General features: G+C 41.3%; 1 protein-coding gene across 2 annotated transcripts in view; it reads right to left on the reverse strand.

Annotated features, from left to right (window-relative positions):
• Positions 1 to 15,590, reverse strand: part of SLC25A21 (solute carrier family 25 member 21) — a 471,897-nt gene that overhangs the window by 27,081 nt on the left and 429,226 nt on the right. For both annotated transcript variants that reach the window (XR_005832048.1, XM_040620848.1), the window contains exons 6-7: positions 14,558 to 14,665; positions 1,076 to 1,240 (exon numbers count right to left, since the gene is read on the reverse strand). Coding sequence is in view for 1 of the 2 variants with exons in the window: in XM_040620848.1 (XP_040476782.1) it covers positions 1,076 to 1,240; positions 14,558 to 14,665 (273 nt within the window). In the remaining variant the exon portion in view is untranslated. The remainder of the gene's footprint in view (positions 1 to 1,075; positions 1,241 to 14,557; positions 14,666 to 15,590) is intronic.

A 15,590-nucleotide genomic window follows, 5' to 3' on the forward strand; every position in this document is an offset into this window, starting at 1 on the left:
AAGGGTGTCCATACACTGTGGTCAATCACAGATTTCAGGGCAAACATAAGCTTCTACTCAATAACAGATTTCCAAGTACAGTAAAATGTGGTTAACAATTTTGGCTAGTGAATGAGGCCAAATCAACAGATGGTTACTGTGGAACATCCCTTGGCTTCAGCTGCTACTTAAGGTAAATCCTAACCCTGAATATAGGGGATCACTGGGCAAAAGTAGGTATAATCAACTTTACTGAAGAGTCTGGTGGTAGCCATATTAGAAATCTTTTTATGGTTTATAAAAGTCTGTCAAGAGTTTCGTACTAAGCAAAATAAAAAACTGAACCCCTGTGGGAAATGTCTGCATGTGCAAAATGTGTCCCCAGTGGGTGCTTCCAGGATCACAATCTTCAATCCAAGCAAGCAATATAATGGTGGGGGAAAAGTGTGCTGTTACAGATGAGAAGATGCTGGGCTTAAAGCACATCATCTGCTACCTTTATCTTGTAGAAGTTGAGAGGCTGCTAGCACTGGTAAGTTACCATTAAAAATATATTTATAATTATTACTACTTTGCCTGAAAAGTGAATGATCCTTGAAGAGTTGGTTTACTGCTTACCCTAGTTAACTTAGGTGAATTTAAAAATTAATATCTAGGTAAAATTTAAATTTTAGGCTGATGATTTCCCCCCAGAGCTCAAAATTTATTTAGAACATGAAGATTTCAACTTTCTTGGGAAAGTTATGCTTCTGAGATGAAAAAAAGTAAGTGATAACACAGATTCTAGAAGCTTAGTGATAAATGGGAAGCATTCAGGTGTCATGGTGCATATTTCAAGGAGATGAATTTTGGTGTCAGATTTGGGTTCAAATCTCTACTTTGCTCTGAACTACTTAACAGTGTACTTGATTCTTCTAAGCCTCAGTTTCCAATTCCTAAATAGGGATAAGGACACCCCATGAATAAGGCTAATGTGGGGATCAGATTAGATGCAAGTGTTCAGAGCAGTGACTAGCACCTGATGAGCACTCTACAGATACAGCTGTCATCACTGATGAGATTTTCCCTCCAGGATTTTAATCTATTAAATAGTTACCTTATTGACAGGAATAATGTTTTTGACATTGTGGTAGAAGCCAAAATAAACCATGTTGAAAACCCCGTGACGTCCCAAAGTTGCTGTAAATCCTTTGTTGAGGCCCTGGAGTCCCAAGCCTTCCTTCTTAATGATGTGTCTTGCATAACTCATTGTGGATGGTTGCTGCAGGAGACAGGAGCAAAGCCAGAGAGATCATCTTTGAGACCGTGAAATAGAGTAAATTACCGTTTTAGCCTCCCTTCAAGCCAGAATTATTAGGGACTTTCTTCCCCCAACATGAATAATCATGCCTAGATCCATGCTTTTAAAATTAGGAAGCCCCAAAAGTAAACAAAATTGCATGCATACAGGCCTACAAGGGAAGACTGCTGGCAAAAACCCCCACATCTTTGGTGGAATTAGTGAAACTAATGTCATGTAATACCTATCATCACTACCTACATGTAAATAGCTGTATCCAATTCTGGATTACCCAAAGTAATGGAGGGGATTAGCCATACAGGTAAACTGGTAATCCATAACTGCATAATCCAAAAGGAATTTACATTTGGTTCCTGAATCCAGCATATTTACTTTCCTAATTATGTTTTTCTGAAGTGAATGTTACAAGTAGTCTTGATTCCACTGCCTCAATAGTTTAAACGGGCGCTAGGTTAGAAATCGAGTGTGGACATCGGAAACCGGGGATGTACTGTATGGTGAATAACATAATATAATAAAAAATCATTAAAAAAAAATAAATAAAAAAAAAGAAAAAAAATAAGCTAAAAAAAAAAAGAAATCGAGTGTGGAAAAAAAAAAAGAAAGAAATCGATCGTGGATAAATAGCAGTTGTTTGTACACTTCCTCAGGAGGGTGCGCAATCAGTGTGTGTACCACTTGTTGTGGTAAATGATAAGTCAGTGGCACTGGGAGTCGTGGGTTACCTTCGATTTACTTCTTTCCGGCCCCCCGATGATTACCCAAACTTGAAGTACCCTGACTGCTCTCCAGCCTATCGATACTTTCGGAACACGCTACAGAGCTCATGGTAGTTTGCCCTGAGGTTTGTAATTCACTACGATACAAGAACAACGATTCACGTGGGCTTTAACAAAAAGTTGAAAGATCGCTTCCTTTTTGGAGGTACAATACAAAGGATACCTCTCCTTGTTAAATTTTGACGGAACAGGAAATAGGGGAAAACGGTCAGTATTTAACTTTTTGTTTCCCACGAGGCCGGCACTGATGTGACCTTTGTTTGATGTCCCGCCGGAGCAGCTTGCTGCAGTGGTCTGAAGTCTGATGTACTTTCTGACTAAATTTGTTTTCTTATCATGTGCAACTGCGGTTGTACCAGCAGAACAGAGTAGAACAAATCCAACCATGGCTTTTTATCCAACTTGTATTTACAGCTATGTAATTAACATGATACATTTAAATGAACTTGTTTATATAGTAAATCCTATAGTTTTCGCTGATAAATGTTTTAAAAACTCTTAACTACAATACTATACTTAACTTCATCTTTTCACTTAAGAAGATAAATTACAATACATTGTATTAAGCTTAAGGAAACCCTTTTTTGTAACAGGAAAAAAACCACATGAGAAGGTATCTTAAAATATTAAAAAACATTTCATATAGGAAAACCAAAAATTCTCAGGAGGTTAAAGTTCACTCTCAGCTCTACACAATGGGAATTTTTGTTTGTGTTCTGGCACATTGACTATCGACACAAATTATTTATTTTGGTTTTCAAAATAGACTTGAGGACAAGTTGAGCAGAAGTTCATTTCTGTTGGAAAGACTCTGAAAGTGCAAGCAAACTGCCTAGGTTCTGCTCTCCTGCTCTGAGAAAGACAGCCAGAGGGCAGATTTTGAACTTAAGTGCCTGGTTGAGCTTGAACTCTAGTTGTGAGTCATTAAGTAAAATCAAAGAGTAGCACAGTAGTTAGAAATAGTGGGTTGTCTTTCTCTGCTTGACTTATTTCACTTAGCATAATCCTCTCCAGTTCCATCCATGTCAGTGTAAATGGTAGGTATTCATCCCTTCTGATGGCTGAGTAATATTCCATTGTATATATGGACTATATCTTCTTTATATGTGGAACATAAGGAAAAGCGCAAAGGACCACAGGGGAAGGGAGGGAAAACTGAATGGGAAGAAATCAGAGAGGGAGACAAACCATGAGAGACTCTGGACTCCGGGAAACAAACTAAGGGTTACGGAAGTGAGGGGGGTGGGAGGATGGGTAACTGGGTGATGGGTATTAAGGAGGGCATGTTTTGTGATGAGCACTGGGTGTCATATGCAACTAAGGAATCACTGAACACTAAAAAAAAAAAAAAAAAAAAAAAAAAAAAAAAAAAAAAAAAAAAAAAAAAGAAAAGAAAAAAAGAAAGAAAAGACATACGAAGAAAAAGAAAAAAGAGATAGCGGGTTGGAGCCAGACAGCCCCAGGTTTGAGTCTCAGCAATCCCACCTGCTAGCTTGGGAAAGGATTTTATCCACTCTGATTTATCCTCACTTAACTCATCTGTAAATAAGAATAATAAGAGAATAAGAGAATCTTCCTCATAGGATTGCTGTGATGGTAACTAAGTCAATGGATTTTTGTTCTCTGTAAGCATTCAGTACATATTAGCTGTTAATAATAATGGCAACAGTGCTTATAATAATAAAAATAGTTCAAATAAGAAAAGAGCAGGTAATTGTTAGCTGAAGGCAATGGCAGTAAACAGGGCGGAAGCTGATTTGAGGGAGACGAAGGGCATGCATAGCTAGCCTCTTCCTTTTCATTCCTTCTGGCTGTCCCTTCCTTTTCCCAGAGCCCTGGACCCTTGTGTCCACCAGAAATGCATCATGCAAGACAAAAAGGTCTGCCTCCTCTGAGGCCTAATCAAATCCAGCCTCTGGGCTACAGAGCTCCCCCAGGGGTCTTCCTCACCCCAGGGGCTTTCTTCTCTACAGCAGTAGATCCTGTAAAATGGCCTCTTCCCTACCCCTCAGAGTTAACAACCTTGGTAAGCATTCTCCACTGGGTAAGTCTGTGGTCCACATGGGAGCAAAGGTTGAGAATGAAAGTCACCAGCTGGGCCTCCACCTCACACAGCTTACAGCCTGGACAGCCCATTCTTGTGTGTTACCAGGTGCCTGGAACACAGTAAGTGCTCATCAATGTTAGCCATTATCAAGGATGTCTGGTACTTTACATATATCACGTGATTTATCCTCTCAACAAGGGTGCGAGATAGGTATTATCATTATTCCCATTTGACAGATGGGGAAACTAAGGTCGTGGTACTTGCTCAAGATCACAAGGGTGGTGCCAGATCGCAAACTAAGGTCTCTCCCACTCCAAATCCATACTTTTATACTCTGCATGGTTTTGCCGTCCTAACATACCTGATTGCTTTTCTCAATCTTGTAAGGCGGGCAGCTGGTATATTTTCCTTATTTCGCAGGTGAGAAAGCCAAGGACTGTTAAGTAGCGGGCCTAAAGTAGAAATGCTGCTAAACAGCTTCATGAGAACTCTGCCCCTAATCCAGTGTGGTTCTCATTCTGCGGACTCATTCTCGTTCTGCATATGTGGTAAGAGTTCCAGAGTTTGATAATCCAACTGATACAGGTAACAGCTACATCCTAACCCAAATATATTTTTCTTGGGGCCTGGCGAGACAGCAAAGCCCGAGTTCTTCTCTAATTCCCCGTAAAGAGTAGAAGTGTGCTTTTTGCTTCATTTGGCAACATTGTGTCACACACATGTAAGCAAATATTTAATTAGAAAGGCAAAACATGACTTCCACTGGGATGCTTAAATAGGAAAATATAGAGTCATTTTGACTAGATCTCTGTAAACACAAGGAATTTTACTAAACTTATTTGATTACTGGGCTTTCATTTCAAAACAAAAATGGTGACTGATTGGCATCATCAGCCAAATGACTCCAATACTATCCAACCCAGCAGGTCACCCACCGGTTTGGTTTCCTTCCAACATTTAGACTCACTGCAATTTTCATATTCAGTTACCACTTGTGGGCCAAGTTGCATTATAACTTTCCTAGATGTACTCTTCGTCGACTGCGCCAGAATGCAAGCAGGAGAGAATAAGTGGATTGGCATGTAGTTAATACTGTGATATCACACTGCTCTCCACACTGGCTTATTGAAATCCTCAGTTCACTGGTACCCGCCAGAGTATTTCCATTTGACGTAACTCAAAGTCTTTAGGTTTCATGTTAGCTATTGGCGACTGCTAATTCTGGGAACTCTCTGTCCTTTCGTGCATTCGTTTCTTCAACGAGTACCTGTTGTGTGCCTACCAGGCACCATGTGCTGTGCTAAATGTCTCGTGCAGGACTTTGCTCATATGCTAGAAATTTAAATACTTTTGCTTTGATTTTTATTCGGGGAGATAGGCTGATAATTTTTAGATCCACCCGTGAGAATATTCCGCAATGGTCATGAACTATGGAATCCAATTTCTGTTTTAAAAGTCCTTAAGAGGTTTAATTAAAGGGAAGATTTTTTGCACCACTCCAGGGCACTGATTCCTTACTCACGGAGAGTCCAGGATTACCAACAAATCACGGAGATGAGTTATGGCAGCCTGAGCTATTTTGTCTGGACTTCTTCCATCCAACTACTGACCGTAGCTGGCTCTGATTAGCTTGTGAGATCACGGACTGAGGTGCAGGCAGCAAGCATTGTTCTCTGGGTAAATAGCTATCAATAGGTAGAGACATGGGGTGTGTGTGCATGAATTTCCTCCATCCCTGAAGCCAGAGAAGAGCTCTAGGCACACCATGTCAAAAGGCAGCGTGCTCCACAGGCGTTCCTTTACTTGCTTCCCAGGGCAAGGTGAATTCTGTTGTGTTTTAGAGCCAATGGAATAGGGTGTTGCTTTGAATTTCGTCACATGGCTGGAAAGCAAACCGGATGAGACCTTTGCACAATGGAGTGAGTGTCCATATCTGGGCCTTCAGAAAAATACTGCTTTGTTAAAAAAGAGGAGATCCAGTTGCTGCATTCAGGCAGGAAAATACCCTGGTTCCTCAGGAGATAGAAGATCACTTATGTGTTTCGTTACTCAAATAGAGTCTTGAAGCATTTTCATAAATTGGAAAAAAAAAAAAAAAGAAAAAAGAAAAAAATCCCTTCCTTTTATTTGAGAACAAAATGTAAGTGAAAGAAGAGGTATTGGGCTCAAAATCCCACACTACACGTTGCTTTCGCCGAGATATTTCACTAATTCATCATTATAGCTTACTTTAATAGGGCAAGATCACGGACAAAAAGATATGCCAAATACAATTACACTCTATCTAGAGTTATGTTTGATGAACGGGTCTATTTTCTAAACAATCCGTGAGTGGATAGTAATTTGCCATAAACAAACTTTCCCAGATACTGTGCCATAAAGCTCCTTTGACACCAAGCTGCCGCCTGGTCACCGTCCCTGGAGGAACACGGGGCCTTCCAGGTGATGAGACGCTGACGCCCCCACCAGCCGAGCAGGGGGGAAGGAGACCATGCTGTGGTGACCGCTCGGAAAAAACTGGCACCATGGAAAGAGCCTTTGCTTTTTCCTGGTTCCAGAAACACTTCTGACTTTCCCTTAAGTTTCATGATCACCCACATATCTTTATCCCAATAAAAGCAGCGCAGTGCCTAGAAAGAGAACTCTATGTTAACATTCAGTTCCTAAGAGCTACTAACTTCATAAGGCTTTATTTTCCCTATCAACGAAGCCGAGAGAAAGCCACCTCCCTTACAGAGGTAGCGGGGGAATTTGAAATACCAAGAATGTGCGGGCACTGGGAAAAGGGGAAGGAGGCACGAGCAGTTACCAAAGCACTGGGATCACGGGGAAGTGCTGGTGGAAATCATCAACTGCTTTTTCTTTATATAGTTTTGTATTACTTGATTGGTGTGTGTGTGTGGGGGCAATGTAATACTTTTATAATTTGCAAAATTATATAAATTGGAAAAAAATCAAATAAAGGAAAAAACATGTAAGGCATCTTACACAGTATCTGGCATATAGTAGATGTTCTGTAAATGGTAGCTATTATCATTACTTCAAAGTCTCAGTTCTGAAAGCAAAACTCCTGGCACAGCTGAATGGAAGACTGAAGTCTATTTTCTGTAAATGATAATAGAGAGACAACTTGGCTGCTGCCTTAGGTATTGTTGAAAGATAACTATAGGAATGGATTCATATACATAATTCACTTTTCTGCCCACAAGAATCATAGACTGGAAAGAAATAATTTAGGTACTGAACAGTTTCCAGGCAGTATTTCACATGGTAATGCAGGAAAAATTTGAACTTAACTCAGGACATCATCATGAATGCTGACATGCCCTTGAAGCTGGCTTCTCACACTATCTGTAAACAGAGCCACACGCTTGCTCTCTGACTCAACCTCCTTCTTTCTTGAAAGAGATAATCGCAAAATGCAGTGCTTCTATTTACTTTATGTTGACTCTACATACTATAACTAAGTTTAAACATTCGTCGATTGCCTATGGAGAAAATAATCACTAAGCTTTGTGATCTCCTGTATGATCTGATCTCGATTAGATTACTAAGCTCCCAGAAGAAAGTGTATAGAATTATATTTAGTGGTGTTTATCCAAAAGCAGAATCAAACCCTGAACTAATTTTTTGTTGTTGTTGTTATTTTTTTAATAATAATTTTTTATTATATTATGTTAGTCACCATACAGTACATCCCTGGTTTTTGATGTAAAATTCCATGATTCGTTACTTGCGTATAACACCCAGTGCACCATGCAAGACGCGCCCCCCTTACTACCCATCACCGGTCTATCCCATTCCCCTAATTTTTAAAAAAAATCCCTATCTTTAAAGATTCTACCATCAAGGACACATTTGCTATCTGTTCATTGAACCTTAAAATTACAATCATATAAAGGCAGAAGACTAATTATTCCTTTCTTGGGTTGAACATCTTTAAAGACTAAGTAGAGAGGAAACAGGCTTTTGCAATTCACTTAAGCCTTAGTTTCATATTTGGGGGTGAGAATGATTACGTTCATATGTAATGTAGATAAAAATGAGTAGAAGGAAAACCTGTCCCCCATCCACACATCAGAGGCAAATCCTATAGACCTCAAGGGAAGGAAAACATAACCCGTTAGCCAAATAATAACTTTGAAGTAGATTTCAAACTGGAGAGAAAAACCGGGAAGCAATTCATCCAAGATTTTGCTCCTGGGGAGAAATTCACATTTTCTAGGCTTGCAGAGAGCATGCCAGCCAAGTAACCACTTGGCTTAGCACAAGTGATAGGGGACTTCTAGGTCTTATAAATATATAGATTAAAAAACAATGCACCCAGTTCGAGGGGAGAAAGGTCCTACAAGGACAACAAGCTATAAAGTCACACTTTTGGCAAGACTGGATATGCAAACCATCTCCAGTAGAAAAATCCTTGGGCAAGCCTAGTCCTAAGCCAAGGAGACTACAAACCAGAACAACACTTTGCTCGGGTTTAGTTTGAAGGACGGGGGGATATTTGGGTCTATCCCGATTTTATTTGAACATGTTTTTACACCCACTGAACCAAACCAGAGCATGACAAAGCTGTGATTACTTTGCTCCCCACAGAAGGTCAAGCATATTTAAATTAGAGACCGGTTCTCTTTATTCACTGTGAATTTTAAGATGCTGGCCAAGATTCTGGTATTGGAATTGGAGGAAGTGTGGCAGGGATTATAGTCTTTGACTGATATGGTGGTAATTTAAAAAGTGGAGGCGAGACAAGCACACCTATTGAAATACTTTACACAGAAGCTGGAAGGAGATGAGGGAAGTACCAGGAACCAAAGGAACCACAGTTTCTTTGTATTTTTCGAAGAGTTCATGGCTAAACTGAGTGGGAAGGCATATGTTATGGGTAACATACTTCTGACTGGCTAGAGAATCGAGCCTAGACCACAGAGGGGAGAATGCAGGCAGTAGGAGCCAGCAAGTCACCTGCCATTCCTGGAAATCCTCATGGGAATTGCTTGGGGCTCCAAGAATATCACAGACACAGCCTCTCCTCTCAGCCAGTCCTGCACCCCAGCCGGAGGGGCCCCCGTTCAGGAACCCGTTCTTCAGAGGGCCCCATTCTGGTCCTTTGCCAGTGATGCCCCCCCCACAGTACCGAGGGGGATATCTGCCTGCTTCCCACAACCTCCTTCTAGACTTTCCGCTGTGTACCCTCAGACTGGGGCAGTCCGCATGCTTCATCTTTACCACCCTATCATTGCCTACAAGACGTTAAGTGTAATATTTTTTTAAAGATTTATTTATTTACTTTGGGAAACAAACTGAGGGCTTCAGAGGGGAGGGGGGTGGGGGAATGGGATAGACCGGTGATGGGTAGTAAGGAGGGCACGTATTGCATGGTGCACTGGGTGTTATACGCAACTAATGAATCATCGAACTTTACATCGGAAACCGGGGATGTACTGTATGGTGACTAACATAATATAATAATTATTATAAAAAGAGATTTATTTATTTATTTCAGAGAGAGAGAGAGAGTGCGGGTAGAGGGGTAGAGGGAGAGAGACAATCCTGAAGCAGACTCCCTGCTGAGCCCAGAGCCCAGCTCCGGGCTCAATCCCAGGACCCGAGATCACGACCTGAGCCAAGAATCGGACACTTAACCGACCGAGCCTCCCAGATGCCCCTTGTTAAGTGGATTATTGAGATGAGTATTGACTGGCTGCCCTAGGCTGTCCTCCACTGCCAAGCTTCTCTCAGCTGCAGCAACTTCTTGGGAGATGTTCGTCTTTAGAGGCCCGTGGTGACTCGCCTCCCCCGGCTGGGGAAATAGGAAAACCCACAATTCCTGTGCAGGACTCTGTAGTGGTTCGTGTCTAAGACACGAGGGTACAAGGGCTGAATAGCAGACAGGTGCCTGCTGGTGGGGACAACAAGAGTTATCTAGCTGCAGAATAAGCCCCTAGGGAAGCTGCTCTGCTTTTCTTAAAGGTGTCGGCAAGCCACGTGGCCGTTCTGCCTGCAGCCCATCCATTTCGTGTTCCATCACAACTGGTAGCTATAATTAACTGAAAAGGCTGAGAACGAGCTTCGTTCACAACTCCATGCACTTGAAGCGATGAAGGGGCTTGATCAAGAATACACGTTTGGGGTGCCTGGGTGGCTCCGTCAGTTAAGCGTCTGACTCTTGATTTCAGCTTCTGGTCATGATCTCAGGGTCGTGAGATGGAGCCCCGTGTTGGGCTCAGTGCTAGGCATGGAGTCTGCTTAAGATGCTCTCTCTCCCAATTCCCCTCCCTTCAGAAAAAATACATGTTGATTTTGTACAACTATTCCAGAGGAAGCATATCTTGATTGTAATGGAATTCTTTCCCAAGTGGCTTCAAATGTTTTTTGTGTCAATCTCTAACTTCTGCTGCTACCTGCTAGCTATTTACAGCAAACGGAGATCCAGCTTCTTCTGTTTATGATGGTAGACCTGCATCTGAGCTTAAAGACCTTGTCAGCAGGCATTGTAACCAGGCTGCCCGCCCTTAAGCCTTGATAAAGAATTCCGGCTGAATGGATTGTACTGGCAGCTGAGCACTGCCTAACGTGGACCGAGGGAGCAAACCAACCACACTCTGTAAGCTGTCTACATGCCCATAGCCGGAGTCAGCTGTCACTGCTCAATATTAATTGGGGTGCTATCTCAGGATAAAGGTCTTTAGGTAACCTTCAGCATTTAAAGATCAACTTGCATCTTGAAATAGTTATCGTTGGTTGACTGCCTACCAATGTACCAGATTCTGTGTTAGGATCTTTGCATATATTATCATTTAAATTCTCATAAAATGTGTAATAACAACTACTGACACATTAAAGCATCACTACAGGACAGGCTACGTTGACAGCTTTGCATAAACATCTCCACCCTATTACTATTATTCTCCCCTCACAAAATACGAAACAACTACAGTCAGGGTGGGAAACATGAACTTGTCACATGGCCAATGACAGAGACGGCCCTCCAGAGCTTGCTTCCAGCCACTTCCCAGAAATGCCTCGCTGTAAGACAACTTGACCCATCGCCATCATTCTGTCACCGAGAGAACTGCACGTAACTTGTTCAAGGTCATGTTAGAAAATGGAAAAGAGCATGATGGGTGTATCTCTCTCCGACCCTGAGACAGGCCAGTTCACCAGTGGCCCTCCTGTTCTAGACAGCTCTGTTTATATATGTTCTTCGATAGTCCACATGTAAGGTTTCAACTTTTTTTAGAAATTATAGAGCAGGAAATAATGGGGGTTTCTGCTACTACAAATGAAGTAATGGAAACTGAATTATGCAACATGGGGACTTAAGATGGACCAGCAAGTCATTTCTACCCAAATCAGCTGAGAACCTTCTCGCTAAAGGGAGCCTGGATCCTGGCAGAGCCAAAGAACATTTCTTTGGGATTACATACTTTTCTTTATACTCTCCTGTTTTTCCTAAATTTTCTACGAAGAAAGTGTTACTTTTTAAAGTAAATATTCACAGGTAATGCTGAATACATTCTCACGTTAAACATTCAACTACACAAAGCCCTTCCCTTAAACGCTTACCTTCCACTCCCCCTATTCTAGTCTCCTTTCCAGAGGTAATCACAATTTAGAAGTTGGTAAGAATTCCTTTGCATGACAGACCTGCACAGTCCTATAAGGAAATCACTACCCATATGTGGCTATTGAACACTTGAAATGTCCTAGTTCAAACTGAAGTATGCTTGTAAGCATAAAATACACACGAGATTTAAAGACCAAATATGAAAAGAGGGTAAAAGATCTCATATAATTTTTATACTGATTACACGTTGAAATGACAATATTTGGGATGTACTGGGTTAAAGAATTAAAAATAAATAAATAAAAACAGTATTAAATTAATTTCATGTTTCTTTTGCCTTTTTAAAAGGTACTAGAAAATGTGGCTTGCGTTGTATTGTTATTGGCCAGCACTGCTCTGGAGTCTAGATCATTTTTAGTATGTTTACACATTTATATATAATATATATTTTTTGTGCTTTCTAAGATAAATATGTGTTACTTTTATACTTGGACTAAAACTTTTTTTCTTAAAAAAGTATAACTTTTAAATGCGTTGATCATTAATTCCTTTCTTCCTTCCTGTCTCTCCCTCTTCCCCACCCCACCCACCAGCTCCAACGCACACACTTCTTGACAACTGACAAAGCCTCAGAGTGAAGAAAGCAATAATTACTCTTGGTCATAGAAATGCTGAAGCGAGCACACCTAACAACTGGATTAATCCAACCCAGGCACAGATTAACAAAGAAAATGCTAGTCAATGGAAGAAGGCTTTGGAGTTAGTGGGTCCTAGACAAAAGACATGGGAAATAGCTACAATTGCCAGTAATGACTACCAGTTATTTTTAAAGAACAGACCCAAATTTGCTATTCTTATCATGTCATCTCTTCCTCTCAGATTTTTTTTTTTCCAGGAACATAGTTCCATTACTTTATGTTGGGTGACTATGTACCACTAACTCCTTTTCCCTTGATCAATATTGCCTAGAAAGCGCCAGTTCAGCTACTGAATCTTGATCGTTGCCGGACATAAATGTTGACATGTGTAACCATGTCTGACTCACCGAAGGTTATAATGTACCCATGATTTTTGTTTTGTCTAAGTAAACACCTAAAAATGAGTCCAGTTCAGTGGATTCTGCAAAGGAAATGACCCCAAACAAGCTCCTGTTCTCCCCCCACTTAAAAACTGCTAGCCTGCGTTTACGTAAACAGTTGACACACGCTGCACTCTTGTCACTGAACGGGGACACGTACACGTGCGGCACTCATGTGTTAGGCTGGAAGGGTGTTTCCCGTGTTCTAGCAAGGCCTTCAGACCTGCAACACATTAGCAGCTCCTCCTTGGCCTCAGTGTGGAACCTCCTTGAAGGCAGAGGAGAGACAACACGCGGCACGCGCAGGGCTGCTGTGATAACTCACTATTCTCTTTCCCGCGGGTGCTCCTTGGTGCTCTGTCCCACCTGCGCACGTGGGTTCTGTGCTGCCCCATACGGACCGCGGCTGGGTACGTGCTTTCCTCTGCCGCCTCCTCGCTGCCCCGGCGAGCTTCCCAATGACGGAACAGAGGCTGCGGAGGAGGAGGAGGAGGAGCTCCACGTTTTCCTTCTAGTGCTAACTCTCCCAGCCTAAGAAATCAAAATTTCCTTCAACCGATTTCATGGGGGCTGCTCCATTTCAAGTGGACATTCAAAAAGTGTTTCTTCTCTCTTCTTCCTATTCCTCACCGCCTTTTCCCTTCATGCAAAGAAACAGAAAACAAAACAAAGACTAGGGCAATGCAAGGACTTTCAATCTTCACTGAAGTGCCGAACATCACCACAACTAAGGCAACCTTCTGAAACGTAAAAGAAAAAAAATTCTCCCTTAATTAGGATTGACTTCATCTGCGTGGATCCCATCTGCTGAGGCAGCCCAGCCCTGTCCTTCTCGGGGCTGGGCAGCTACAGGGGAGTCGGGCCCCCTTCTTTCCCACAGCCCTGCTCAAGAAGCTGCCAGGGAGCTCTCAAGCAGTTTGGGCAGGCGGGAAGTGGGGTGGGAGCGCGGGGGTCTCCACCCATCAGCTGCTGCTAAAGTGGTAGGAGGGGAACCGCTCTACAGAGAACTGCAGGTCAGCAGACACGCCAAAGCAGTTTAGCCCACATGCTTCCCAGTTGTGGAATTAAATTAAAACGCTGAGGAAGGAAGGACCTGGAACGCCGATCTCCTTATTTTCTCCCTACCTGGTGCTCGTCACCCAAAAGAATAAAAGAAGCACAGTTGGACTTGGTGGTTTAAAGGGAATTATTAGGCAACTGGGAGGAAGTGAAGGCAGCACACACCAAGGGCAGCTGTCTTCATGGAACATCATGTACCAGTGATTAAATGTCAGGACCCATCATCGTCCAAGCGGGGACGTCTACACAGGTTTACTAACTTGCTTCATTCAGATTAAACCAAAAGACAAGCTTGACAGATTATCAGAATCTTTGGGGGAAGGCGGTGGGTGGAGTGCAGAAAGGAGTAAGGCAATTTTAAAAAATGACTTCATAATTTTTTTTTTAAAAGCACAACATTATCACCTCTGTGGTTTTTGCTTCAGTTTCTTCTAGCGTAATGTGAAATCGAGGTTTTGCTGAAAGCAGGGGAAACATTTTCAAAGAAGTCGTTGTAGATTACATTCCAAATCTAAAATAAAAACTTGTAAACATGTGTTTGTCCATCAGACTTTAGAAATGTTTGCTCACACTTCTGTTGTGGAAGAAATTTGACTTTTTCTTATGCTACTTCTTTAACAAGAATTTGCTACGGATTTAACAAGTGACTAAGAGCTGGGTTCATAATTGCATATATAGTATATACATATATTAAAAACAATTCTTTTTACATTCCCTCACCAATAGGAAAACATTAAATGATTACCTCTGTAAATTTGTTCCGATTCGCTTGCAATCCAACTTTTACTACCTCAAAAGGGTTAACCACGATAGCTTCTGTTAGTCCAGATCCTAATCCAGCAATGGCAAATGTCTAGAAAAGTTAAATCAATCAATACTTTCAAACAAGTGATGTGTACTGGGTTAAACATCGTACTCCTTACACTCAGCAGCTGAATGTTTGGTGGAGAATGGAGAAACGTACATAAATACACCACATACCATTACTAAACAGCTTTAGTTCTTGATTAGATGCTGACAATTCATGAAGAAGAAATTACAGAAGCCACAAACCACATCCTAACAATTCAAAATAAAATGTCAAAGCCCCATCAACAGCGACTTTTTCCTTTAATGAAAAGAAAGGTTGTTTTAGTGATTTAAGGTGGATACTAAAACATCTGCACATGTAACAATTAAAAGAGTTTGACTTGTAAAAGGAGAGCTTCGTTTTTAAAACACCTACTTAAATCATTATTGAGCATCTCCAGAAAATTCAAGGAGCAGAACCAAAAATAAAATGTTTATAAAAAGTGAGATTTCAGGTAACCAAACAGTGCAGCTGAAAACATTTAAAGGTATAGCCCTGTTGTTAGAGTCACTATTCTAGACAATTGACAAACAAAAAAAAATTTTTTATTCATCCTTTCCCTATCTAAAAAAACCCCCCGATAACTGCCCTATTCTTCTAGACGTAGAAAATGAGGAACAAAAGTTGAGATCAGAAATGGCAAGGTTGTTCTGAAGGGATCAGCTAAAATCTAGAACATCTCTCAAAAGATGATGTCAGGTTCTTATTTGCTCTCAGTTAAGAGTTTCTGCAAAAGGAACTACAACTTTCTTGACTTTTCCTCAAAGTAGAATGTTTAAGGGTTTTTCAGAAACTCTGTATCAAAAAAAAAAAAACAAAAAACAAAACAACAAACCCAACAAACCCCACAATTAAAACACACACACACACACACACACACCAGAAAAACAAAATGAAACAAAGCCTCAAATCTCCAAAACAGATGCTG

Source organism: Ursus maritimus, unplaced genomic scaffold (assembly GCF_017311325.1).
Source record: "Ursus maritimus isolate PB19 unplaced genomic scaffold, ASM1731132v1 scaffold_36, whole genome shotgun sequence".
Lineage (NCBI taxonomy): Eukaryota > Metazoa > Chordata > Mammalia > Carnivora > Ursidae > Ursus > Ursus maritimus.